General features: G+C 41.2%; 3 protein-coding genes across 8 annotated transcripts in view; 2 read left to right on the top strand and 1 right to left on the bottom strand.

The window, feature by feature from the left end:
* Positions 1-13859, top strand: part of LOC129187684 (potassium voltage-gated channel subfamily H member 7-like) — a 45636-nt gene extending 31777 nt beyond the window's left edge. Inside the window, exons 10-15 of the mRNA XM_054787287.1 lie at positions 3055-3260; positions 4637-4724; positions 4795-4962; positions 7790-7946; positions 10687-10867; positions 11837-13859. Of these exons, the coding sequence (XP_054643262.1) occupies positions 3055-3260; positions 4637-4724; positions 4795-4962; positions 7790-7946; positions 10687-10867; positions 11837-12106 (1070 nt within the window). The 3' untranslated portion in view covers positions 12107-13859. The remainder of the gene's footprint in view (positions 1-3054; positions 3261-4636; positions 4725-4794; positions 4963-7789; positions 7947-10686; positions 10868-11836) is intronic.
* A 3939-nt stretch (positions 13860-17798) lies between these two features.
* ifih1 (interferon induced with helicase C domain 1) overlaps positions 17799-27760 on the top strand; it is a 28443-nt gene continuing 18481 nt past the window's right edge. For all 5 annotated transcript variants that reach the window (XR_008572371.1, XR_008572370.1, XM_054786084.1 and 2 more), the window contains exon 1: positions 17799-18312. Coding sequence is in view for 3 of the 5 variants with exons in the window: in XM_054786084.1 (XP_054642059.1) it covers positions 17887-18312 (426 nt within the window). In the remaining 2 variants the exon portion in view is untranslated. The remainder of the gene's footprint in view (positions 18313-27760) is intronic.
* On the bottom strand, positions 23763-26209 carry LOC129187202 (C-type mannose receptor 2-like). 2 transcript variants are annotated; one of them, XM_054786088.1, is made up of 3 exons: positions 25886-26209; positions 25522-25575; positions 23763-25217 (listed from the first exon to the last, which is right to left on the bottom strand). In XM_054786088.1, exons 1-3 carry the CDS (start codon positions 25933-25935, stop codon positions 24059-24061), a joined length of 1263 nt encoding a protein of 420 aa, XP_054642063.1. In that variant the 5' UTR covers positions 25936-26209; the 3' UTR covers positions 23763-24058. The 2 variants fall into 2 exon arrangements, with proteins under 2 accessions (XP_054642063.1, XP_054642064.1); XM_054786089.1 differs by lacking the exon at positions 25522-25575.

The following is a 27760-nucleotide window of genomic DNA, read 5'->3' as shown; positions in this document are numbered from 1 at the left end:
GTCAAATGCGCTAGAAGATGCATACGACCTGTGCCATGTTCAAGCTAAATATGCATCGCTTTTGTTTGAATGGCAGAGTTCTATTTGCAAGTCTACTCATGAGCCACACGAGTTAGTTAGACACGCTCCCGATCAAAATGTTGATAGCAGTTGAAAAATGTGAAAAATGTTCTTAGTCCAGCTTCAAAATGCAAAAAGAAAAAGGCTGTTCATCCGCTGATCAAAAGTTTAAGACCATAGCTCAAAAACACCCTGAAAGAGAAATAAAATGTTGCAATAGCTGCACAAGTCTTGTTAGTGAGGTGAAAAATGGGTTTGTTCATGCTTGATGCCAGTGTTTCCACGAGGCTCGTGGGAATGCTGCTCCAGGTGGTGAAGACGGCTTCATGGAGGGCATCCACTGTCTGGAGCTCTCCATTTTTGTAAATCCATCCCCAAATGTTCTCCATTGGATTTCGATGAGGGGAACACGCAGGATGGTCCAAAAGAGTGAGCTTATTCCTCTTTGTGAAGTGCAGCGTTGTCCTGTTGAAAAAGCCAGTCATCACCACACAGACGAGGGCCTTCAGTCATGAGGGATGCCTCCTGCAACATCTCCACATAGCCGGCTGCCGTTGGACGCCCCCGCGCAACTTGAAGCTCCATTGTTCCATGGAAGGATCCTGATGGTGGAAAACATCTCAGGTGGGATCTCCTTGTCATGCCAGTAACGTTGGAAGCCATCAGGACCGTCAAAGGAGAAGAAAACTTTCTTCCACCTTTCAATGTCCCATGTTTGGTGCTCTCCTGCAAACCTTGAAGGAGACCAGGGCTTTCAAGATGTTGTTTCTTCTCTGGCAGATGGCGTCTGACGGTTATTGGTCTGCACTCGGAACCAGTAACAACCTTCATTTGGGCCGAGGATGGTCCCGTGTCTTAACGGACGGCCAATTACATTTTTTTGGCTCTACTACTTGACTTTTTTGTTCCATGAGCCTCAGGATGTTTTTCAGAAGTTTGAAAGGACCGTCTTACTGCATCCAACCTCAGCAGCAACGGTGTGCTGCGAGAGAGACATGTTGAAGGAGACATGTTTGATTTCTATTATTACAGACCTCGCCTGAGAGGTGTTTGTAATATTATACAGTAGTTTTACACCCCCACATCAGACGGCTAGTGGAATGAAAACTGAGCATTGTTATCCCATGAGACCGTGCAGGTGTACCTCATGAATGGAGTGTAAAATGCTCCTATCATAAGGATCATTTTGACTTTTCTACACATGGAAGAACTAAAAATATGCTTTTGAGTCACTGTTCCCGCTAAAACACCTCTCGCTGGCACCACTGTGATGAGAATAGCACACTCTCCCAGGCGCTTTGGCCAACAGTCGTTCACCACCACAAGTTTGAGGCTCTGACATTTCTATTCAGTGTCTCCATCAAAAGATTGCATATGAAAGAGCAGGAAGTGTTCCATGGTGGTATTGCAATACCCCCGCTAATAATGACTTTGATTAGGGACGCAGCAGACGCAGGATTAAATGTGCTTTTGTCCATGAGATGAATGCTCTCCAAAGCCACCCCTGACACAATGAGGCTTAAGCATGAGCTGCTGAATCACACAAAGCCATTACGAACATCCACAGCGGAAATGTCATCGATCGCTCTACTTAACAATACATGCTTGATCAGCACCACTCTGTTTGGGGAGGGGGGAACCTGCGTTGTAGCACAATGTCACACATGAGGAACGAGCGCAAGGTGTTCAAAGTCCGTCCTTTTATGCTCAGGGCATATTCTAAAAATAAAATGAGACGTTGGCTGGTGTTGCCATGGAAACTCAACATTGGCAGTAAAAAGTGTAGATCCCTCTCATTTGCAATCAACTTCATTGTCATCATTTCCATTCCTAATTGAAACAACATCAACTTTTTCACGAGTACATTCTAGGGGTGTCGCAAGACCTGTCAAGATTAAAACGGGATTTTAAGATTTCTCGTTCAGGAAAAAAATGCCTGGAGGTCACTCGGCCTGTGACGATAACACATAAACGAAAATGAACTTTCCGGCCTCAATATATCGCAAGCAGGAAGTGCATTCTTTCAGAACGTTTGTACCATAGAACAACGGCATGAAGGTGGAGGCGGGGCCGCTAGCATACACACAGCGTGCGGAAGAGTGTGATGTAGTAGAAATGGAATTAGTAGTTGTCATATATTTTTTATTGCACTTTTTCTTAAAAGGTAATGTTAAGAGAAGACAATTACATAAAACAACGCCATGTTGGAGAAAATCAGGAGTAATAGATGCAGATTTTTTGGAAATGTGAGAAGATAATGCAATTTTGGAAAATGCTAATGGGAATATTTGGATCTGAGATCCCCGTCTTGCACTGTTCTACGGTATATTTGGTAAAGCGTCTACTAGCAGGGGCTAAAAAGCCATAAGGAGGCATAGGGAAAGGAGCATCAATGGACTGCGATACTTGAGGAAATCCACATCATGGAAATGTTGACACGTTGCCTACGACTGCAAGAGGCCCCAATATTTACATCTGGGGGGGTCACAAGATCTTGCGAGATTAAAACGTGACAGGAAAATGAATCACGCAAGAAATGAAAGTGAAGTGGATAGTCAATGTATCGCCATGTGCATGCGCGTCTGTTTTCCTCATAACGAAGGTTCACTCTGTGCATCGGTTTCAGCAGCTTGGCGCGTTTGTTCCATAGAACAACGGCATGAACAGAGTGAGCCTTTTGGTCATTAATACAGTGTCTTTGTCTCAGTGGGTGGAGGCAGGGCCGCAAGCATACACACATAGTGTAACAAAGTACAAATTATTAGTAGATTGCAACGTATTGTCATATTTTTTTTCCAAAGGAAAGTTAAAGTCTCGTGTACACTTTCGTCCCGTGGCATCCCTAATAGAACACATTGGACCTGTCATGAACATGTATTGTATGTGCACACAATAAACTGAACAAAGATGACTGAACTACCAACATAATGATGGCATATTGCGTGTGTGTGTTTGTGTGTGTGTGTGTGTGTGTGTGTTTGTGTTGGCAACCAGGAAAAAACGACATCTTTGGTGAGATGATCCACCTGTTTGCCAAACCTGGAAAGTCCAACGCTGACGTGCGGGCTCTGAGTTACTGTGACCTGAGCACCATTCAGCGGGAGGATCTTTTGGAGGTGTTGGACATGTATCCAGAGTTTGCTGACTACTTTTTTGCCAACCTGGAGCTTACCTTCAACCTCAGAGATGAGTCTGTGAAGGTAGGTACCGCTGTCATCATCACATTTATTTCACCTGTTGACAAGAAGACAAATACTCAGTTGTCTCCCTGCAAGCAATAACCAGAACAACACAATCATTCCATTTCCCTATTTGGGACTGAATGGTCAAACCACAAGTCTCCTGTCTTATAAATGTTTGTATATTATGCTGCTAATACCATAAGTAGCCATTCCTTTTACCGACTCAAGTTCTTTCGACTCGCTCAACTGAACCGGATCGGGTACTTGATTCACTCAAGTCACCTGTGCGTGCGCACAAACTCACACATGCGCACCGAGTAGTGAGCAAGTGAATCGTGAGTCTTTATGGAGCACCGTGACTGCAGTGAAACTCGTGAGCTGCCTGAGTGAATCGTTCATTTTCTGGAGTCTGTGATGTGGCTCCGGCAGGAAGGGGAAAGGACAGACGAGGAAGCAGATCTATTGGTTTTGTTTTGTTTTTTTTAATTCTTTAATTTGATTGTAATTTTAAAATGATAGTATTTATTATTATTACTATTATTGTTGTTATTGTTATGTTATTGTTATTATTGTTGTTATTAATAGTATTTATAAATCATTTATATTATGATATAATATTAATAATATAATCATAATAATTATTATTATTACTATTGCTATTTAGAAATATTTTTTTATTTTAACTGTAAAGTTTTTAATTAAATGTTTCAAAATGTTTATTTTATTATTATTATTATTATTATTATTTTTATAAATATTTGTTTTATTTGATTTTAAATTGTTTAAATTGCATTATTCCTATTATTATTATTTATAAATAATTTTACATTTACAAGTTTTTTATTTTATTTTCATCTAGCATGGGTGACCATGTGAACAAGTAAAGGGAGACGAGCACCCGTGAGTTCAGATTTAGTAAAAAAACATTTTTAAAACACGCGTTTTGAACAACTCATTGATGACTCGCACATCTCAAGTGATCACAGACAGCTCGTGATGTGCGATACCACTGATTTCATTTCCTATGCGATACTGAGTACAATTTAGGATGGTATCAGAGATACCAATCCGATAACGGTACTTTCAGCAAATTCACGAAATGTGTTTAGTAAATGTTTGTATTTTATATCAAAGCATAAACAATACAAGACATTTAATTATATAAAATAACTGTATTATTTATAATGAAATAATAGGAGTGTAAAAGTGTTATTTCATGTCTACAGGGCTCTAATCATGTTCAAACTCATAACCAATGAGCTGCCATTACTTTACTCTTTCATTGCTTCATGCTGACTTTTCTTACCTGTTGACGAGCAGTACTTAATAGCATAGCGTACATGCAGTATATTTAGTACATGCAGTATATTTAGTTGGTTTGGGTTTTTTTGCAGCCTCCGAGTCCTCAGGGCTGTGATTTAGACGGTGAGGGCACAAAGAACATGAGAAGAAGAATCTCCTTCACGCCAGATGCGCCCAAATGTAAGCGTAAATAATAGCAGCATGCTAGCTGATGCTGAGTACTTGACTGCTGCTTCTTGCTGTTCCTCAGTGGAAAACAATGAAGTCAGTAGCGACTTGGAAAGGGAGTCCGACTCGTGCCTAAAAAGATGTTCTGAAGTCCAAGGTCCCTCGACACCAAGCACCCCAGTGTTGGACTGTAATCTTCTCAGACACAACGAGGTCACAGACGGCTTGAGGAGAAGTCCGTCGTTTCAAGGTAAAATATCTCCACACCCCCAATACACCATTTGAAATATAGTGGTAGTACCTCAAGCTAAACCTAACCCTAACCTAAACCTAACCCTAAACTAAACCTAACACTAACCCCCAATGCACCATTTAAAATACAGAGGTAGTACCTAACACTAACCTCAACCTAACCCTAACCCCTAATACACCATTTAAAATATAGAGGTAGTACCTAACCCTAACCCCCAATACATCATTTAAAATATAGAGGTAGTACCTAACCCTAACCCCCAATACACCATTTAAAATATAGAGGTAGTACCTAACCCTAACCCCCAATACATCATTTAAAATATAGAGGTAGTACCTAACCCTAACCTAACCCTACACAGTTGAGGAGCCAGTGTACAGTACGTCCCTGCTTTTGGAGGGAGTACCTTCCAGCCTTCCAGGACCACCAGAGAATAGCCAAAAACCTCCAGAAGCGATGTTGCTAGCTTGAGGTTCTCCTCTGATGTCTGATCACCGTTTGCAACATTATGCAATATTGACACAAAAGGCTTCTTTCCGTTCTATCCACAATGTGGACATCGTTGTCCTTCTTTTGGAGATGCAAATGAACTGCTGACTCTGGGCCTGAATACGTTTGTATAAGGGTTGTTTGGTCTCTCCAGTCTACGGGTCATTGCATAAACAACAACGGGGGACACACCCACCAGGAACATAAATAGGGTTGTGAAGGATAAACCGATGCCAGCTGATATCGGATGACAAGCGAGTGATGTAACAGCCTCCTGGATGGATAAGAACCAGACATGAATCCTTACATGAATGGATTGTAGAGACATGACCGGGTAGCACAAGACTGAAGACCCGAATGGATGTAAATAGCATTAGCAACACACTAGCTAGTCACCAAGAAAGATTTTCAACACATTAGTAAAGCATACGTACAGTTTAGCCATCTCGTCCATCTTATTTATGATGTATTGTGTAAAGCTTCGACAGGAACATCAAATGAAAAGCGCTGAATGAATACAGAGCCACCATCCACCAGTACCAGTCTGGACTTTGTTTTTCACAGAACAAATATGCACATTAGCACTCATTCAGCTCATCAAATATTACCTTTATTCATTCCCACATAGTTTCAGCATAGTTTTCAGCACAAAAGAAAACGGGGTGAAATGCAGTATAGTAGTCTATCTGTGCAGCATTAGATGGTGTATTCAAGGACCATCCAGCAAAGTGGGACAAGTCACTGCTCGCAACATCAACTTAAACATGCAAAACTGATTTTTTCAATAAAATAATGGCTCACATTTTACATTTTAGTTATTTACAAATGATTATTTTTTTAAACTTTTGTACCTGATCGTTTCCTGCAGCCCGGCGGTTGGGGTCCCCCCGCCGTACACATGCTTGGGGATGTGATGTGCTCTGTGACGCATTTGAAAATACTGTAAGAATGACACTTTTATACAGTTGGCTTCTTTAAGTCCAGCCTGTTTCCGGTGAACGTTGGCGTCCGCCAAGGCTGCCCTTCGGCACCCGTTCTGTTCATCATTTTCATGGACAGAATTTCTAGGTGCAGCCAAAACGTCAAGAGGGTCCAGTTTGGGGGCCTGAGGATCTTGCCTCTGCTATTTGCAGACAATGTGATCCTGATGCCTCATCGAGCTGTGACCTGCAGCGTTCCCTGGGGCGGTTTGCATCTGAGTGTGAAGCTTCTGGGATGAGACTCAGCACCTCCAAATCAGAGGCCATGCTTCTCAGCTGGAAAAGGGTGGATGGCACCCTCCGGGTTGGGAAGGAGATACTGCCCCAGGTGGAGGAATTCAAGTATCTAGTCCGGAGGCCTACCTGGTGAGGTGTTCTGGGCATGCCCGGCCGGGAGAAGGCCCCGGGGCAGACCTAGGACACGCTGGAGGGATTATGTCTCACAGCTGGCCTGGGAACGCCTTGGTGTCCTCCTGGTGGAGTTGGAGGTGGTGGCCGGGGACTGGGAAGTATGGACTTCCCTACTGAGACTGTTGCCCCTGCGACTCGGACCCAGATAAGCGGAAGGAAATGGATGGATGGATGAATGGATGGATGCTGGATGGATGGATGGGCTTCTTTATCTTAGACTGTAAGATTCATGTCGACATCAACAAATGGAACCGTTAAATCGTATGGAAGCGCTGTGTTTTTAAAATATTTGCTTTTGGATTGATATGGTAGCTATCAGATGCGTATCACAAAAAGATTTACATCCCTAGAAAGTCCACAGATAAAATATTACAAGGGAAGAACCTTTTGGAGCAAAGGTGAACCATCTTCAACAAGCAAGAAGAATCCAGTTGCCCTGATAGGCAACTACTTTCCCAAGTAACACACAGACTGCAGGCCAGCTAAGCAAATCAGGTGGTCTTGATAATGGTTAGTGGTGGCAAGCAGCTATTGTTTATTTGACGAAGCTGCGTGTCATGGTGAGAAAGGAACACTCGGTTCCTGGTATCTTTCCAGCTCGTGGTGCTGCTCCAGAGCCGCCTGCAAACACTGCATCCGCAGATAGACTCGTCAAAGCGGGAGCCATCTATTTTGCTCCAAAAAGCCTCTTGACACACATGATTGGAGAGCAAAGCACAGTGCTCGCAGGTGTCCAGCTGTGATAACAAGCAGCTACGTTTGCCACTTTGTAATTCTCCTGGGACAAAAGTCCTGATGAATTCAAACAAACAGCGTACGCTCAGCAATCCGTAAGAGATTAATGACGCTCTATTTTAATGAGCGCCTTTTTTGTTCCTTCTAAGTGGTGACGTCGGAGTGGCCCGCATGTAAAGAATGCATGCTTGCTTCTGCTCTCCCTGCAGATCTGTGCTGTGATAAATGGGTGTGCAAGAAGCCCGCAGACTACATGGATGAGTCAGCACACTTCCAGGAGCTCAGAGAAGATGATCATTCTGCCAGCGAAATCACCTACGGAGAGGTGGAACAGCGCTTAGGTCAGCTGCAAGAACATTTAAACAGGTGCGTATGATTGGTGGAGTCAAACACAATTGCTTCAGGTTGACCTCCTGCTGGTTTTGACAATCCATTTGTCCCAAAGGCTCAAACTCTCACTTTTCAACATAAATGATCAATATCCAGACGTACTGTGTGTAATATATTGGGGGTTCTTTTCCTTAATGACGCTTGGCCAGCATGTAGACGGTCTTTATTCACCCAGCGTGACCTCACGCAGCAAATGCACAGGTGCACCACAGCCGCAAATAACCATACGCATTGCAACAGGAAACAAATAGAAATAGTTACATATACATTGCAATAGTAGCACGGAGGGAAAAAAATGGCGATTACGAGAATAAAGTTGTAAATTTACAAGATAAAAAGCTGTAATATTACCTTTTACCAAGGCCAAAGGTCACATAAGGCCCCCCTTTTCATAGCTGTCTGATGCAATGCCTGTAACATGACGCTATGAGTTTTTTCTGGTAAATTAACAACTTTATTCTCATGAATTTACGGTTTATTGTCGAAATCTCAGATTATTTGAATACTTGGTCGTGACAGTCATTGCCTGAGACAGCAATGACAAGTGGGGCCTTATCTATGGGGCGGGGTAAGGAAGGCGGAAGTGAGAAGGGCTAGCCATGCTAATCTGTTTGTGCTCAAGTGCTCTGTTTCGCTGCCACGTTATCAATAAAAGCTTGCCTGAAGCAAGAGGAAAGTTCCCTTCCTTCCTGAAGAGCTGTGCTCTATGACACGTATGACACATCACACCTCATATTAACGCTTCATTCTCCTACATTTACCACTTTTTTCTCATAACTTTAAAGTCATAAAGTCATAACAAATACAGTAATAAAGATACAAGAATACAGTCGTAAATTTATGAATAAAATCATAGATTTACAAATTTATGAGAAAAAAGTAATCAATTTACGACTGTATACTTTTTTCTCAGTCATTTACATTTTTTTTTGCAAATTTACGACTTTTTCTTATAAATTTACGAATTACATTCGTGAATTGACGACTTTTTTCTTGTGAATGTACGACTTTTTTCTCCTAAATTTACAACTTTTTTCACATTCTTCCTGAATTCATTTTTGTGCATTTACCATATTTTTTCACGTGAATTTAAGACTTTATTCGTGTAATCACAGATTTTTTGTTCAATGTGGCGCTAATCATCCGTCATACAATAGAGATGAATGTCACATTCTGCTACAATTAATAATTCGTCATATTTCCAAGAGGAGTGGAAGACTGAAGAAAGACTTTTTTAAAATCTTGGTTGTTTTCTGGGAGAGTAAAACAATGTAGAAATAAATAACCCAACCATTACTCATCTTCACAAATGTTGATTAGTGAGTACTTGAATAAAAGTTGTCACCTCCCACGCAGATATAAAAGTACATTGCAATCCCTGCTAGTGTAAGTATAGCCTTCATTTTGCTTCTATGCACAAGAAAGGTGTCAGAATAATAAAAAAAAATATCTGACAAAGACTAAATAGACCATATATGCCACAGCCAAACATAGTCGTCATTATTTCTTTGTACATATATAAATGCAAATTCTCCCATGAGCAGATATGAGCCCCTATGGACATGGAGGAAAAAAATCATTGATTGAACTATGTGACGCTACAGGACACACTTACGGTCACTTCCACACAGCGAATGCATCGTTTCATTTCCATTTTCAGCATTTCCGCATCCCTTACTGCACAATTGTAGAGGTATAAAGTGATACTGTAACTACAGGAACACGTTTTCAATTCCGTGATGGTATGTCGGCTCGTCTTTTGAAAATAAAATGCTATAATCCGGTCCTAGCTAGTGGTGTTGGAAACACATCTCTTTCATGAGTACTGGAAAGTACTGGAGGTACTGGAAAGGAAATACGTTGATTAGCCATACATGGGATTCTTTCACTTGTGTGCACAGCTTGTCCTGTAAGTACACTCGTATCACAAACGCAAACAATGTGCTGCTCTTAATTTGAAGTTTCAACGCACACATCCGCTCTCAACACGGAAGTAGCGGAAGTACAATGCTCTTCATGTAACCAGTTTTGCCAGCCTCTCGCAAAATTGTCTTTTTTTTAACCCATCATTTTTTTTCCTCAATGTGCCCTTGGGGGGTCCTAGCATTTTGAATTATGACATATATAAACATTTATTTGATCAGCCTGTGGCTTGAAAGCACAACTGGTATCGTATGCTTTAGCGGCATATACATGTAATATAACTACTGATGGTGTTCCGTTGTAGTTTGCTTGTAAAAAAGTGTCATTTGCACGGCATCTTTTATGTCAAATTCATCTAAACACTGCAGCAAACAGCAGAAACTCCTCCCGTAGGAAGCTAACGCTATAAATATTATTACGTCTTGAAAGTGTTGCCATGACGCTGGCAGCCGTGGAGCAAAAGCCCCCTCTAGTGGTCAGAAAATGAACTGCAATGATCGCATTGTTTCATTTGTTGCTTGTACTACTTTTACTTTTCATTAAACTAAATGTAATATCATAATATTGTACGTGCAAGTATTGTATATATATATATATATATATATATATATATATATATATATATATATATATATATATATATATATATATATATAATAATTACATGGTCATTTGATTTGAAAAAAAGTTTGCTAAATGGATTAGGATCTGATTCCATTCCGATGTCATGTTACAGTAGTTGATGAGTGAAGTTAATGCATATTGTCATAAAGGTGATTGTGTTTTACTTTAGGTTGGAATCTCAGCTGATGTCCGACATCCACACCATCCTGCAGCTGCTGCAGAGGCAGCCGGCGTTAGGTCCTCCGGCTTACAGCACTGTGACCGCAAGTCCAAACTACCACGGATCCGCCGTGAAGATCCAGCCTGCTGCGTTGACGTCAAGCCATTTATTCAGCCATACGGAAACGCAGGTAAGACAATGTGGGATTGGTGATGCAATGCACACCCGTCTTGTTACTCTACATCTTCTCAAGGGATGCCACTGTTGACATAGTGCAGATGTGCTTTAGAGTAGTCAGTGTCCAGGATATATAGATTCACTGCAACACACAAACATGATTATTATCCTTCGTTATATCAGTTTTTCAAAAATGAATGAATAAATGATTACTGTTTCATAGTTGAATAAAAACAATATGCAGATTTAAGCATTATTCTTGGCCTAAATGATGTCTTTTCAAGCATAAAAATGTCTAAATGATCTGAAGTCAAATACAAATACAATGTAGTATTCTACATTGGCCACTAGGTGTCTCCAGGATATGAGGCGTGATCGCCAGAAAAGGCAGTTTTTGCAGGTTTAAATGAGCTCACACAATAATAAAAACATCATAATCATCATCATAACACGGGCTACAGTCGGAGCCATAACCCACGACAAGCTACAACTCAACTCGCAACCATCGACGTCGCTTCCTGTCCGCCTGGCACTTCCTGTCCCCCAGGGAACACGAGCAGGAGTTTTATTTACGTCTTAAATGTCTTATTTTCTCTTGTTAAATCTACTATATTGGGTAATAGGAGTGTAAAGGTGACTATAGGGGTCTTATCTCATGTCTAGAGGGCTTTAACAATTTTAAAAGTGTATTTATAAGGCACTAAACAGGTTTTCTCTGTCTTATGTGTCTTATTTTTTCTTATTATGTCTACTATATTGGATAATAGGCGTGTAAAGGTGATTATACGGGTGTTATTTCTTGTTTACAGGGCTCTAATAATGTTAAAAAGCATCTTTAGAAGGTGGTAAACAGGTTTTCTATGTTTTATTTTCTCTTCTTATGTGTACTTATTATGTCTTATTATTATGACTTACAGTATTTCCACCAATGACGCTAATGAATGTTTTACGTGATGAATGTATGTCCTTCCTTCCTACCCAGGCTCCCAAGCACCAAGCGAAGAAGGCCTTTCAGGAATCCAAAGACTCTGTACCGAGCTTGGCCGGTGTGAAGACGCCAGCGGACGACAACCTTGCGGCGCTGCTTTTACAAAGACCAACACAACAGCAAGCAGAGGTGATCAAGGACCACCAGTCCACCTCCATCCTGATTCCAACATCCTCCTCCTTCTCCTCTTCGCCCCCTTCTGACTCCAACCTCAACAACACTGGACTCCAGACTGTCTCAGACCAGGAGCCCCCAAGGCCATGAAGCTCATAAAGCTTTCAGTATTGATGCTGGAAGCACATAGAAGTGGCTTTTCATCATCAGCATGCTGCCACAGACTCCTAGAATCTTCATTTGCACTTGCTTGCTAGTACAGTATATTCAACCAACACCACCCTTCTCTTTTATGCAAAACAGCACACACACTGTATGTCCGGACATACACACTGAAGTATCATAAGTAGTATTGCTTGATGAAGGGAATGCTAGTACGATAGCATGGAAATGCAGTAATTATATTCACCAGCACTCGCTTTAAACTCTTCTCATGAGAATTTAGTGGGATTTTGTAATAAAAGTCACGCACTGTAAGTAGTAGGGCTGGCCGATATGGACCAAAACTCCCATCCTGATATACACTCCTGATCAAAATCTTAAGACCAGTTGAAAAATTGCTAGAATTTGCATTTTGCACAATTGGACCTTAATGAGGTTTTAAGTAGAGCTCCAATATGCAAAAACAAGAAGGGGGAGTGAGACAAAAAGTCATTTATTGAAAACAACAATTAAACTGAAATAGGCTTTTTATCAGCTGATCAAAAGTTTAAGACCACAGGCTATAAAAGCCAAGATCTGTTCATTTTGTGTCATCATTCCCACTGTCATGCCCTCCTGGTGGTGAAGCTAAGAAGCGTCCTCTTTTTCAATGTGGTGGGATTGTGGAGCTGCATAAGCGAGGCCTCTCGCAGCGTGCCATGGCTGCTGAGGTTGGGAGCAGGAAATCAGTCATTCTACTTTTTTGGAAAGATCCTGAGCATTATGGAACAAAAAAGTCAAGCCGTCGACCCAAAAACATCACACCTGCGCTGAGCCGGAGGATCCCATTGGCTGTCATCAAGACACAGGGCGGTCTTCCACCCACATGAAGGCCTTACTGGTGCCGACTGCAGCAATAACCATCAGACGCCATCTGCAGGAAAAGGCTTAAAAAAACAAAAAAGGAATTCAAAGACCTCGTCTCCTTCAACGCCACAAAAGTGCCCGTTTAGACTTTGCCAGGGAGCATCAAACATGGGACATTGAAAGGTGGAACAAAGTTGTATTTTCTGATGAGAACAAATGTAACCTTGACGGTCCAGATGGCTTCCAACGTTACTGGCATGACAAGGAGATCCCACCTGAGATGTTTTCTACCCGGCACAGTGGAGGGGGGTCCATCATGGTCTGGGGTGCTTTTTCATTCAGTGGAACACCGGAGCTTCAGATGGTGCAGGGTCGTCAAACGGATGCAGATGTTGCAGCGGGCATCCTTCATGACCGAGGGCCCTCGTCTGTGTGGTACCAGCTGGGTTCTTCAACAGGACAACGCTGCAGTTCATAATGCCCGCCTGACACAGGACTTCTTCAAGAGGAATAACCTCACTATTTTGGACCATCCTGCATGTTCACCTCATTTAAATCCCATAGAGAACATTTGGGATGGATGGCAAGGGAAGTTTCTAAAAATGGCCATCAGTTCCAGACAGTTGATGCCCTTGGTGAAGCCATCTTCACCACTTGGAGCAATGTTCCCACTAGCCTCCTGGAAGCACTGGCATCAAGCATGCCCAAAGCCATTTTGGAAGTGATGAACAAGAACGGTGGAGCTCCTCATTACTGAGTCCTACTGACAACATTTTTTTTTATAGTGTGGAGAGTTTTTTTTTAGCAATGTTCTTAAACTTTTGATCAGCTGATAAACAGCCTATTTCAGTTGGTTTTTTTTGTTGTTTTGTTTAAATTACAAGTTGCAAACGTTTGTTGTCTCACGCCCCCTTCTTGCTTTTGCATATTGTAGCTCTACTTAAAACCTCATTAAGATCCTAATGTGCAAAATGCAAATTCTGGCAATTTTTTAGCTGGTCTTAAGGTCTTTATCAAGTCTGTATTTATGTTGAATATTGATTTTAAAAAAAAGTAAATACAGAAAAGCAAAATATAATCTTCAATCTTAATCAGGCTGCACTCACAGTAGTCCCTCTGCAGGCGGGTTAGCGTCGTTAGCTCTTCCATCTTGTTGGGGAGAGATGTGGCCGGTAAACATGGTTTATGCCGTCTTTTCCGCCGTTCAAACCTGCTATGCAGCCTCTCGGCGTCGCGAAGGGGTGTGTGGCTCAAAGCCAACAGCTGCTCCTGAGTGTAAACATGGAGCCGTGAATGAAGGCAAGCTACAAATGTAACAAGATGAACATCCATAGCGGCACACTTTTTGAAGGGGTTGCTATGGCACCAGAAACAGTAAGCAAGTAGGAATGAAGCACTATTAAACACTAAAAACACGGAGCTGCTGTAACGAGCTGCCATTCTTGAAACATGACACCTCCAGTCTACATCGTTATGAACGATATGCTTGTTTTTGATACCGTTCTTAAAAGGAATATCAATATTTAAAAAGTATCCATGTATCGCCCAGCCCTAGTAAGTAGCAACATTGAGACACTTTCTTAGAAATGAATGGCATGCAAATAATATGCCCCAACTTAGGGGTGTGGCACAGTGCCCCCCCCCCACACACACAAAATATACAAAAAAAAAACAGATTTTCTGACGTCTATCTTGTTTTTTTCTTAAGCTAATCCTCCTGCCTCCCAAATTGAAAAATAGGAACTCAAGAATTAAGAATGAAGATATCACATTCCTTATTAGGAGTGCAGGATAATTATCACGTTGATACAACGGAATGATGATGTCATACTGATAAATCCAATGACATTAAAAATAGCTCTGATAATTAAAAAGAAAAAAAACTCAAATGAGATGAGATTAGTGTGGGTCAGCAAATGAAGCGCTCCTGTCGTAATTTCCCCTGAGCTCACTTCAGCCGCTCGGAGCATGTGCCCGGATACAGTGCACCTTGCTGTTCCACAGCAGGTGGCTCCCCCCCCTCTATACTATGGTTCTCCTGATGGTGGTGATTTGGTAGTAGTGATGTCATGATGTATGATTAGGACAAATCAACAGGTACATTTGGTCAAACAGTCCTTCCAACCTCCAGGTGTGCACAAACTACATACAGGTAAATCGGTTAGAGGTGGCTAGAATTAAACAAGAGGCACTATTGCTTCAAGTTTGTACAGACAGGTTGCTTGCCCTTAGTTGCAGCTAGCTTCACATACCCTCGACTGACACGAGCTGGAAGCAGTTAGAAGCAGACACGTAGCCACGCACCTCTGATACACGTAGGGGAGCGGTGCCACCCCTGCGTGGGTGGGACCCGAAATTAGGATATAGACCAGTTCCTTCCTAGTCCGAGGATTCTTCCTACGACTCTTTCAGTGGATAGACTGAATCCCCAGCGCTGAGCTTTGTGGCATCTTCAACCTTGAACATTTGAAATGTAAATTTAAAAAACGTACCTGTCCAAAAGTCATCAGTTATCCGTACCATGTCGGCCTTGAAAAGCAGAAAGTTATCGATGTTGGTTTGAAAACAAAAAGCATATCGTGCATCTCTATTATTTATGCAGTGGTCCTATTGCTTAACTTTTAGTACTATGTCCAACTAAATTCTCACAACACGTGATCAGCAGGGCTGATAACAATCCAGCGCTTGGTGAGTTCTGCTTCACAATGAAGCAGAAGGGAAATATGCCATGATGATGAAATCCAGCGATCCTGCAGGTCCAGGGTTGACATTGCATCCCTTCCTCCCCTTGGTTATGGTTAGCTTATCATGCCAACAAGCCAACCTTTGCATGCTCACATGAGCTGGTAGCATGATATTGCTCATATTTTCAAGCCCACTGGAGTATTTTTTCACATTTGAGTGTAATACAGCATTTACACCGAGGTAGAAGAACCACTTGTCTTCACTGAAGTGTGACTCAGGGGTTATGGACAATTGCACTGCAGTTTACAGTATGAAGAATACTGTCACGTTCCTCTTGATACGATGTGCATTATGACTAAGGTGACTGCTCTGCACCTTCTGTATTTCTAGTCCAAGCATGTCCTTTTCAAATCCATACAGTCCAGTCATTGTTTTGCACCACTGGCGAGCCCAAAGCAGCACATATTCCTCCACGTCACGTGTTTCTTAATTACTTCTTGCACATACACGGCCCCAGATTAGGGTCTCGTGCCTATACGGTAAATACCAACGCTATGTCAAACTATTCTAACATATCAACGTATCTCCCAGCACACTTTTGGTGGCATTGTACGCTCAAACACTGCGAAAAAACAAATTGCCAGATGTATCTTTTCAACAACAAAAAAATCTATTTTTTGTACTGCTACTCGGACTTCTTTTAGAAAGTAGAACATGTTCCTTTTGAAACTGTGGGATCAGCAATAAATGGAGACACTCAAAAAGAAATGGGAATGTTTTTTTTTTCTATACGCTATCTCAGTACATCCCTCACATGTCACTATTTCACTATTTTATTACGCCTTCTCCAGGGACAAGATAAAAAAGATACTGGGATATACTTGAGGGTAGTCAGTGGAAAGCTTGGATTTACTTTACTCTGAAAACCATTCAATAAAAATACAAACATTTACTAATCAAAAGCACAGTAACAGCGGAAAAAGACAAGAAAAAGGTCAAAAATACTGTGTAATTTCTTACATGGACATGAGACATCATTATTCTTGCTAATCCCACAAGAAAATACATAGAAATATTGTGTGGGAGGCATTTACAGTGGGTGGGGGCGTGCATGAGCTGGAAGGTGCTTGTCGCTGACGTGCGTCCATGTAGACGCTGGAGAGCGAACAAGTCAAATGCATGAAAGAGATTTTTAATGAAGTTGACGGCCAAGATGGAGGATTATACGTCCAAGCTCACCAGGAAGTGATCACACTTTACAACAAGGTTTTCTGTACTGAATGGGTGTTATGTGGGGTGAGTATGCTGGCCATACAGTACAAGTACTGGGATGTTTTCAGCTTCCAGGAATTGTGTAGCGATGCTTGCCCTGCTACATAGGTGTGAATATTAGCGTCAGTGCTTGTATAGGGTAAATATAAATATTAGGGGTGCACCACTCCAGCCTGTGAGGTTAACAGCCCGACGTAACTTGCCCTGAGCTCACCTGTAAACACACATTCACTTTCCGAGGAAGGATGTTCCAAATTCTCCACGATGAGGGAAAAGGAACATGGAGCACACAAAAAACCTGATCAGCCACCTGAAAGGCAAGCTCCCTGGCACATGAAAAGCGCAAAAGGTTTTCCAGAGACCTCCATGGCGTCACACCGGCTGCCAGGAGCGTGTGCCTGAATACAGTGCACCTTGCTGGGCCACAGCAGGTGGCTCCTCCCCCTCTATACTCTGGTTCTCCTGATAGCAGTGATGTGGTAGTAGTCATGTCATTATATTTGATTAGGACACATCAACAAATCCTGATTTGTTCCAGTCTGGACACTTGCATCTAAATTTAAAAAGTTGATCTGTTATTGGTATCATATGAGAAGCAGAAAGTGAACGGTATTGGTTTGGAAAAAAAGAAGATACCAAGCTTCTCTAATAAATAAATAATATTCATATTATTCATATTAATATATCGGGTAAATATAATGTTCGAGGTATCTGGAGTCAGCTGGGATAGGCTCCACTTTTTATATGATTTTTTTTTTTCAAACTTCTATTTTTAATCCTAATTTACGTTGACTTGTTGCGATTTCTTGGTGTGCAAGTGTGCCAAATACTGCCATCTATCGGCTATATGAGGTATCGGTGAAAGTGAAAATGAAAGTTAACTTGGTTTGACTTTCGTTTAGCCACAACTGTACTGTACTGTACTGCAGATCCTCACTTGGGCGGCGAGTCTGAGAAGGGCTAACATGGACGACGTGATCAATGAGAATCTCATTGACAGTTTCAGACCAAGGTTGAAGGTCTTTATCTCAGTGGAGCCGGTTCTGGATCGTCTCCATTTCATCAGTGCAGACCAGAGAGAACGTCTCAGACAAAAGGCCAAAACGGACGGCAACTCCGCGGCGGTGGACACCCTGATCAGTGCCGTCCTTCAGAAGCCTCACCCGGAAGGCTGGTTCCAGGCTTTTGTGGACGCCCTATCCAACGCCGGGTGCGAACAAGCGGCGGACTACATGAGGGCCAAGCTGCCCCACCCGAAAGTGGAAGCGGAGAACGACTACTGCATGCGGATGATTGACATACTAGTACCCAGTCTGCTCGATATGGACACCAAAGAAGTCTGCACGCATTGTTTTTCCAGGGAACTCATCACGGAGGACGACAAGGACACGGTGAGTACACTAATACACTTACACTGGCTCACTTGTAGTTAGGAGTGACGGCCACAAGATGGCGGGAAAAGATTTCTGTTATTGTTTACACTTTCTCAAGCTAATACGTTTCATTACGGTGGCCGAGAAGGGGTTGTACCCGGTATACGTCACTGATCAGTATAATATATCTGGATAGCTCATATGTCGCACCCGCCCGTGCAAGCCGCTGAAGCCAAAGAGACGCCATCTTACCACTCACATCTCGTACATAGTGTACAAAGCAGATGAAGAGGCTAACAGAACGTCTATATTTTACATTAAAAAGCGGGGAGATTCTCCCATTCCTTCAAGTAACGCAACCTTCGTCCCTTAAAAACGATTTGATACGTTATTCTCTATCTTTTGGCTGCATATCCCATCCCTTTTTTCCACTAAAATCCATGGTCATGATCCTTTACTTTTTTTGTTCTTACTTTCATACAATTCACTATGCTCTCGTCTGTACAAAATATGAATCATAAAAGAGTTTTAAAATCATTTCACATTGTGCTGATTTTTTTTCTGATTTTATTTTTGTGTTACGAAATAGAAATAACCTCTTTTCTGATATAGAAATATATTTGAACAAAAACCACAGGAATAATATGTGATAACCATAACGTGTAATAACCATAAACACACACACACGCACACAGAAAAAAACAACAACACTGAAACAAAACCATATGCTTTGGGTAAGACAATACGTTGTTTGCAATCTCAAACATACCGGTATGCATGTTCAGTAATATTATTTTCCAGAACATATCATACGAATGAATCCTTTTACGTCAGTCATTCAGCAGCAAAAAAATAAAGAAAATGTTGTTTATCCAAATGAAGGGTCATGCCGGGTCAATTGTATGCAAACTGGCTTGCTAACTGCACTGTATACAATGCCTGGTAAGCATCATGGAAGCACTGAGATTCTCCCATTCCTTCAAGTAACGCAACCTTCGTCCCTTAAAGAAATACATATATCATGATAGAACAAAAAAGTACGTACATTTCCTCTTAGCTATTATAGAGCTATATAAACGTATCAATTCTGGACATTTAATCAGAGGAATTTTACACGATCGAAAATATCTGAGAGATGGACAGTGCAAAACCCTTCAATGATCAATCACAAATCTACATTTCAATCATACTTACACGTGAAATGTTCGTCCACAGCCTTTGCACTGGCGATTTGTGCAGTTAATAGCTGCACATGCAGCCATCTTAAGTCGACATTTGTGTCCAATCCAAATGAATAAAATAAGTTCACCACAAATGCAAAAGCTTGTCCGAGAAGTGTTTCTTGCGAGTAGCAATATGGCGGCCGTTTGCCTTCACAAGTCATCGCCAAGGAGCTATCCAGATATATAATACAGATCAGTGGTTATACAGTCACTGAAATAGTTGATGGACTTTTGCAGTACACGTTCCTTCCGTCTGGTAAGTTCCATTTAACAACTCCGACAAAACACAAGTACCACCCCATGCCAATGTCCTCCATTAACACCTGCTACAACCACTGAACTCTATAACTGAATGGCCCCGATCGCTCGCTGCGTATTGGAGGCTTGAAGCCACCGGAAGTATAGAAGTCGCCATGTTGTTTCACCCAAAACAAGAAAGCCTCAGAACTAAGAGGAGTTGGAGATGCCGTCTTGTGCTGCTATTAATCGCACAAATCGTGATACTCGTGACAATCACGAGAAGGGACTTACATTTCACAGGTAGGTAAATGCTTATAAATAATAAAAATAGATACTTAAATCTGTAAGCATCTATTCATCTAAGTAGTTGTAAATGAGCCCTTATTCTCCTTTAGATTTCCACACTGCAATGTTCAACTTCTAAAGCAATGGGTAGTAAATATGCGGAGAGACAGGTGGATTCCTGCAGCCAGATCGCAACTCTGTTCAAGTCATTTCACCGAGGAGAACTTGGACAGGACCGGCCAGACTGTTAGATTAGGACAAAATGCAGTTCCAACAATATTTGACTTTCCTGATCATCTTCTAAAGGTATGCTAGCATTTAACTTTGATACTACGTAGATCCTTATCATAACAAATACCTTGTGAACACTGAAATTGACTTGTTATGCATTGTAATTTCACACCATAGAGGTAGGAAAAACCTTCAACTGGAGGGAAATGTTGAGATTTGGGTCTAGTAAATTACTCTGTTTAAATGGAATTGTTAATTTGTGTTAATTTTTATACCGAACCATAATAAATGTAGTGAATGAAGATACATGTATGTGTATGCGTGTGTCCGTTTTTGGGTGAAGCAAGATGGCCGACCAATGACTTCATGCGGTCAGCCATGATGCCCCTTCCAGTAGTATAGAGTTCAGTGGCTACAACTCCAAATGGTCCCACTTCCTGTCTGATTTGTGCGGTACAATCCCCTTCCGGTTCCGGAGATACACCAGAGGACATGAGCAATGAAAATTAAATTGAATTAAGGATATTGAAGTGGGAGCACAGATTTATAGTCTTGATAGCTTTCTTGTTATTAGCAGAGGATAAGTGCATGGCTCAGATCAAGGGTACCCAAGTGTTACATTTTGGGTAAAATGTTAAACTGGTGGATAGACCTTGGTAATGTTATCAACACAAACTTCAAACATTGCAAAACACACACCCAACATACCAGAGCTGGAGACATCTTCCATTTCCCATAGCAACCCTCCGAAGTTCACTCTTTCTTAAATGTAACACGGACTACAACACGGGGTGCTGTGGGACACGCCGATCGCTTCCGGGTTAAATACGGAGCAATTTATCAACGAACACGCTAGACTTTATTTGTTTCGGCTAAATGTCAACGATATATAATATGGCGGATAAAAGTAAGTAAAATCCAACTAGTAATGATGAATAATTTTGCCCACTTCACGTGTTTTTTTCGCCGCTTTGTGCACACGATACGAACGGCGACCTAAAGAGAGGTCAAAACAACGGCTGTCAAAACGAGTTACACTGCTCGATAAACACAAAATTTGTAACTCACCCGACGCAAAAAATAATTTCAAAGTGCATAAAGATCTTCTCCAATATATATAAAAATGAAAAAATCTTATCTTAGACTTGACAATGGTTGTTAAACCGCCGATTGCTCATCGAATTGAATGATGCTGCTTCTCCGAGGTCGTGACTGAACGTACATCACGCTAACACAAAATGGCGGACACGACGACACATTCCCTTGCTGAACACGTATTTGGCGAATAACCGGCGGAAGGACAAAAGTTTTATTTGACCCAAGAAGTCACTTTTTATTTTTAATCTACGTGTACGTACATTACTGGCCTGACACGAAATTTAGGTGTGTTAGACTTTTGTTCAAATAATCTTATTTTACTCTGTTACACACAAAAAATCACTTTAGCTGCAGAGTTGAGTAATTATTCCATGAATATATACCATTGTAATCATCATGGGGTTTGTTTTTCCATGGAATTATGTTCTTCAAAACTTTCATCGGCTGGCGGACACAAAGGTTATGTACTTTTCACAAATGATTACACGACAGTTATTTTTTTTTTTACACTGACAATATTTGAATAAATCACATTAGAAACCAATTTCAGACATCATTCTTTAATTCTAAGTAGAAATCATGACAAAATGATCAGAGAAAATATTAATTTCACAACAAAAGTAGACATGCTTTACATGTAACATTTCAATGTCCAAATGTAGACACTTTTTTACAACATAGCCGTGCTAGCGCAAAATAAAAACATGAACAGGCTTAATTGATGGTTTGGTAAGCTTCCTCCCTCTATAAACGTCAGAGTGATAGGGATAGTACACGTTGTTAGAACAACTATTTCAAATACTACTCAAGTGAAGTTGAAGACAGCAAAGGGTACCCTTGATCTGAGCCATGCAGTACAGCTTCAGTTCTTTCATGAAAACAAAAAAGGGGTTTCACTTTGGCAAATTTACATTTGTGGATGTAGAATTTTGCAAGAATTAAAATGAGATTAATTTAAAAATATTCTTTGTCAGCTGGAAAGAACAAAAAGAACATTTTGCAGGAGCAGCAGATCTGAAAAAATAAATCTACAAACATCTTGCCACAGTTTACGGGTATATTCACATTATAAAACAGATGAACAACAGTCTCAGTACGGGAGTCACAAAAAGCACATTTCAGATCTAAATCATACTTGAATTTGATAAAGAAGGATTTAACTGGATAACATGGGTGAATCATTTTAAATGATACTTTTTTCACTTTGTCAACCACAAAATATTTTTGAGGAAGAGACCAGATTTTTTCCCAACACAAGTTATGAACACGACTGTTTGGGGTAATTGTCATTATTTTGGCTTTGTCAACACCGCATTACGTAGTACATATTCCTCTTCTTTCCATTCCTTTGTTATTTGTACTTCCTGTTTTTGAATGTAATGTTATTGACTTCAAAGAAAATGTTAAAACAAAAAACCTAAGCAATACTACCAAAAACGCAATCGATTCTAGGCATGTGCAGAACGCGTCTAAGTCAGTCACGTGTTTGGCAAGCAGAGTTGTATGACAGCTGTCACTGCGCATTACGTACCCGGAACGCATTCAGAAGTGGAATTATAGGTAGTTCTTTTTTAAATGTATGAACATAAATGGTCAATAAGCATGCTATATATATATGTAATATGTTGGGAGGTTATTATAAGTGACTCTTGTTAAAATACTTCGTTAGTGTGGCGATGCTTCTATCGTCTTGACATCCACCAAGACTGAGCTACGTAAAACTTACGCAATACACATGGGACTTACGCGGACGTACACGTCTTATCCGGTTTCCTGTAACATACAAAATATAGAAAACGCATAAAAAGCAGTTATATTTCAATATAAACGACCATAAGTAGAGTGCAATGATGGATTCATCTAGAAGATTCAGCTTGAGTTTTTTTTTAAACGGGGAAATACCATCCAGACATATCTTCTTAGCAAATGCTTTTATGTGTATTTTTTTCAGTGGTGAAAAAAAAACAAAATAATTTATGGAACAAAGAAAAGAGGGCTTATAAATTGTCCACTTGCACCATGGATATGATATTAAACAAATATTATTTCTCAAATTTGTATCTATCTTACTAACGTTTTTGGGAGTGGAGGAGGGGACACTATAATGCTTGCTGCTGTAAAATACATCAACGGCGGGTATAGATTACACATGCCTAACATGTGACTGCCGAAAAATAGGCCAACCGAATGTAGACGCGTTCTACACACACGCAGAACCCAGTTGAGCCGATTGCGTTCCGAGTACGTATTGCGCAGTGACAACAGGTACTACCGTGCATGTATCCATTTTACAGCAGTTATTTTTTTAACCAAAACTTTATTAACAAAGAAATTGGCAATACATTGCAGTGCATTCAAGTATAAAAACATAGAATACAATGTAACGTCGTTTTTAATAGCAATTTTTTGTTTGGTGGGCTTTGTAAATATTTTGATTTATGGACAGAGAATTTTGTGGCCTTCTTGCTGTTCTTTGTCCTTTTCAGGATCAACATGGCCTTCATTGCTGTTCTTTGTCCTTTTCAGGATTAACATGGCCTTCGTTGCTGTTCTTTGTCATTTTAAGGATTAAATGTCATCCTGACAAAACATCCATGTTTGCCAGCATGCTGTCTCCTTCAGCAAGCTTGTTGGCGTCCTAGTTTTTGGTCAGGGGCTGCCAAGAAGCCATCTTGAGGTGCTTAGAATCACCCCATTGTGTTTTTTTTCCTGCACAGATAGTATCGCTTGTTCCTGCAACTCAGGTCATCCCAGCGTTTATAATGTGTGTCATCCCATTCGTCAAACTCGTCATCCACCATGGTGTCGGGGGGTATAATAACCACACAGTATTGATCACCGTCATTATTATTTGGTTCACCAGGCTGCCAAAAATTGAGGTGTGACAGTTTTCGGTTGTCCTGCCAGCGGAAATCTCTATTTTGTTCAGTGTCCATTAAGCCGATCCAAGCAGCGTTGCCTCCGTACTTATTTGCCTGATTTGGATCTTTTTTCACCCTTTCTTGAAAAGCATTATAAACGAGTCGTGTGATGAACTTCTGCTCGGCTGTGTCATCGACTTCGGCGAGTTGGGCACTCTTGCCACATTCCTTCCTTGCCTTTTCCTGATTTACTTTCTTGTCAGACAAGTAGTAGCAATGTGAGGAGTGGGGTTCCCAGCCGCGGTCGCAGCAGTTGATCTCTTGGCGTAACGTGTCAGTCAGATTATCTTTATGAACTATGATGCAGAGCAGTTCGTAGTGCTTTGTTTGTTGAGCTGTTAAGGTGCTGAGATCCTCTGTTAATTGATCTGTCTCCTGCTGCAGTGTGTGTAGTGTTTGTGACATACTACCGCAGCATCCTTCTCTTTTAGTCTCTTCCACGTGGGAATTGACAGATGCAGTCATCTTCGTGACATTTTCCTTGATGCCCTCACAGCTTTGCAATAGAGCCGAACATTGGGCTAGTTCGCCTGCCAAGAGCGTGAAATTGTTCAGCTCCATCAGCATGGTGTTCAGAGTTGTGTTCAAATGTCGCTGCTCAAGCCAGACTTGGTTCAGATTGTCCTGTCTGCTATCTGTGGATGCCAGACGTTGCTTCAGCTCCTGATGCGCCTTTTGCAACTCATCCATCTTCATCAGCATCACGGCGATTTGCTGCTCCAGATCTTTCTGTGTGATGATCAGCTCATCCATGAGCTCATCTAGCTGGGAGTTGATGACAAAGATGGCAGCCAGCAAACAGAGGAGGAGCATGAAGAATCCCATCAAGCGCCAAATAACTTGACAATGGGCCGCTATCCATGACATTAACTTGGATCTGGACCCACGATCCTTTTCTTCCACTGCACCAATCTCACCTATTAAACTGACAAAGACACACACAAGAAACATTCCATATAATGATAACAAATATAGCTCATAAGCGTTGAAGAGCTAGGATTTAGGAACTTCCATGGTTTTCTATTGCATTGTACTGCCAAAAATGTGAATTTATGAGCTATTTTTGTTGTCATTGTTATATTTGTCCAAACAAAGGTACCTTTATTTGTATCAGGCATTAAAATGACCAATAAACTGAAGAAACTAAGGTGGTCTAATCATTTTTTCCATGACTGTATATACAGTATATGGTCCAATTGTAGTGCTGAACTGGTGTGTGAAGGTCTCACCTCATCTCCGTGCTGTCAGCAGTGCGAGGCTGCTCTTCATTCTTCATTTCACTCCTAAAAGTCACACCGTGAAATAGCATCACGCGTGGATAGCCCCTTCGACACAGGAAGCTTTTAAATGTTGCATACTGTGCCGGATTAGCCAATTGTTTCATCCACACAGACGAATCGCTGAGTGAAAACGATGTAACACACAAGCACACCTACGTGTGGCGTAAATTTTGGATCCCGTCGCTTAGACACAGGAAGCTTTTCAAATGTTAAACTTTTGCATGGCAGTGCTATTTGTCAACAAGTTACGTGGCAAAGACAAAGAAACATGCAGATAATATCATATGAAAATAAATAAATATATCTCCATTACCTCTCCTCTGACTCACTCATGGCGACATCATCCATTTGGTTGGAAATCATCCAAATCAATATGTAGCTTACAATACTTAATACTTAGCACGAGCACGCTTTACATGTTTCAGCGTGATGTTAATGACGTATGACGTCTTTAACAAAAGGCTCCTAAGCGCATCGTCAAAGTGGACGACAAACATGACAGCTCAATGATTCACATAAAGGCTAGCAAACTAGCGACGTGTGGATCACACTGAAACGTCCATTCATCCCGTAGCGCATCTTTGCTCACTGTTCCATCCAAACATCCGTACTTTATACTTCATACTACACTCACGTCCTCCACACAACACACGCGCCACACGTGCCCAACACGGTTGTGCCATCTAGGGGCGTTGAAGTGTAACAACATGACAGATACATTAACGGTATATCATTTTCTAGACGTTATCGTGCCGTATCACTATCTTACGACAGAGTATTAAGGCCACATACTGAGATTTCGAGGTAAAGGCGTAAATATTACGAGGAAAAAAGTTGGAATTTTGGGAGAATAAAGTGTTAATATTAGATGTCATACGTGTCAGAGGGAAAATAGAGCACAGCTCTTCAGGAACGAAGGAAACGTCCCTAAGGATAAGACAAGCCACCCCCACGCATTTTTTGATTTGGGTGTGAAGTTAACAGTGGTTGCATTGTTAAGATGTGTACTGCTCTCCAAAAACCTGCACACCAATAACTAATGGGATGTAATAGCACTTTTCTGCCACCAGGGGGAGGGTCTCGTGGAATGTGCACCACTTCAGCATAGAAGAAGAGCATCACCTGCTGGACAATAGTGATGGACATTTCGGCTCTTTTTAGAGAGCCGGCTCTTTCAGCTCCTAGGTGGCTGTCAAGTTCTTTAGGACTTTCACCAGCCTTAACTTGAGAAGGCTGAGAAGATGGCAGAGGACGCTTTATCAACTCAACTCCAGTAGATTTTCTTGAGTTTATTTTGCATCTCAACTATTTACAGGAGCACAGGTTAGGTTGATAACCGTAGAATCAGAGAGGAATGACATCATGACAATAGAATCAGTTTGGAACTTAGGAACAACAACAGCCGTCACATACCAGTGGTGTCTCCGGTCTTCTCTTGGTATAATCATTTGAGTAGTTGTGACAAAGATACTCCAATTTGAAAAGATACTTGAAGAGTCTTTGTTCTTCTTTTCCATTTGTTTACTTTGTACAACCCCTAAGTAATGTGTAATAATGTGTCATAGGGCTGTCACATAAGTATTGAAATTCATCACAATTGCCACATAAGTTCTAAACGATCAGCATCATGGTTGTCATAAGAATTGCCAAGTTCTTTGATAGATACACGTACAGTCATGTGACCCTTATTTTAACAAAATTCCCAAATAAGCCAAATTTGACAGAACAGTGGCTCCTCAGATTTTTGTTGTTTAATTTATTGCCAAATTATGTGTATTGTGTAAAATGAAATACTAATGTAAAAATACATGATTTATTATTTAAATTGATTCATTTAAACGTCTATGAACAGCTGCAAATATATGATATAAAGTCAGATTAGAAAATACAAAAACAAAGACCCATCTCATTAGTCAAAATAGGCCAAATCTCTTCATGCAAACTTCTCACGAATGGATCAGCTGTAAGAGCACCGCAGCGTGTTCAACCCCGCCCCTCCCCATGCTCAGTGTGGACACAGAGACGCCGCCAATGACCAATGACATTCGCCTTTCACAGAAAAAAACCACGAGAAAAAACTATTCGGCTACCGATCGGCTCCCAATCGGCTCCTGTCATTCATTTCAAAGAGGCGGCTGTTGGAGCCAATTCGTTCGCTACCGACACGTCACTATTGGACAGGAACAAG

The sequence above is a fragment of the Dunckerocampus dactyliophorus genome, chromosome 9 (assembly GCF_027744805.1).
Source record: "Dunckerocampus dactyliophorus isolate RoL2022-P2 chromosome 9, RoL_Ddac_1.1, whole genome shotgun sequence".
NCBI classification, from domain to species: Eukaryota; Metazoa; Chordata; class Actinopteri; order Syngnathiformes; family Syngnathidae; genus Dunckerocampus; species Dunckerocampus dactyliophorus.
Note: the sequence above shows the minus strand (reverse complement) of the source record. Positions and strands in the feature narration are given on the sequence as shown.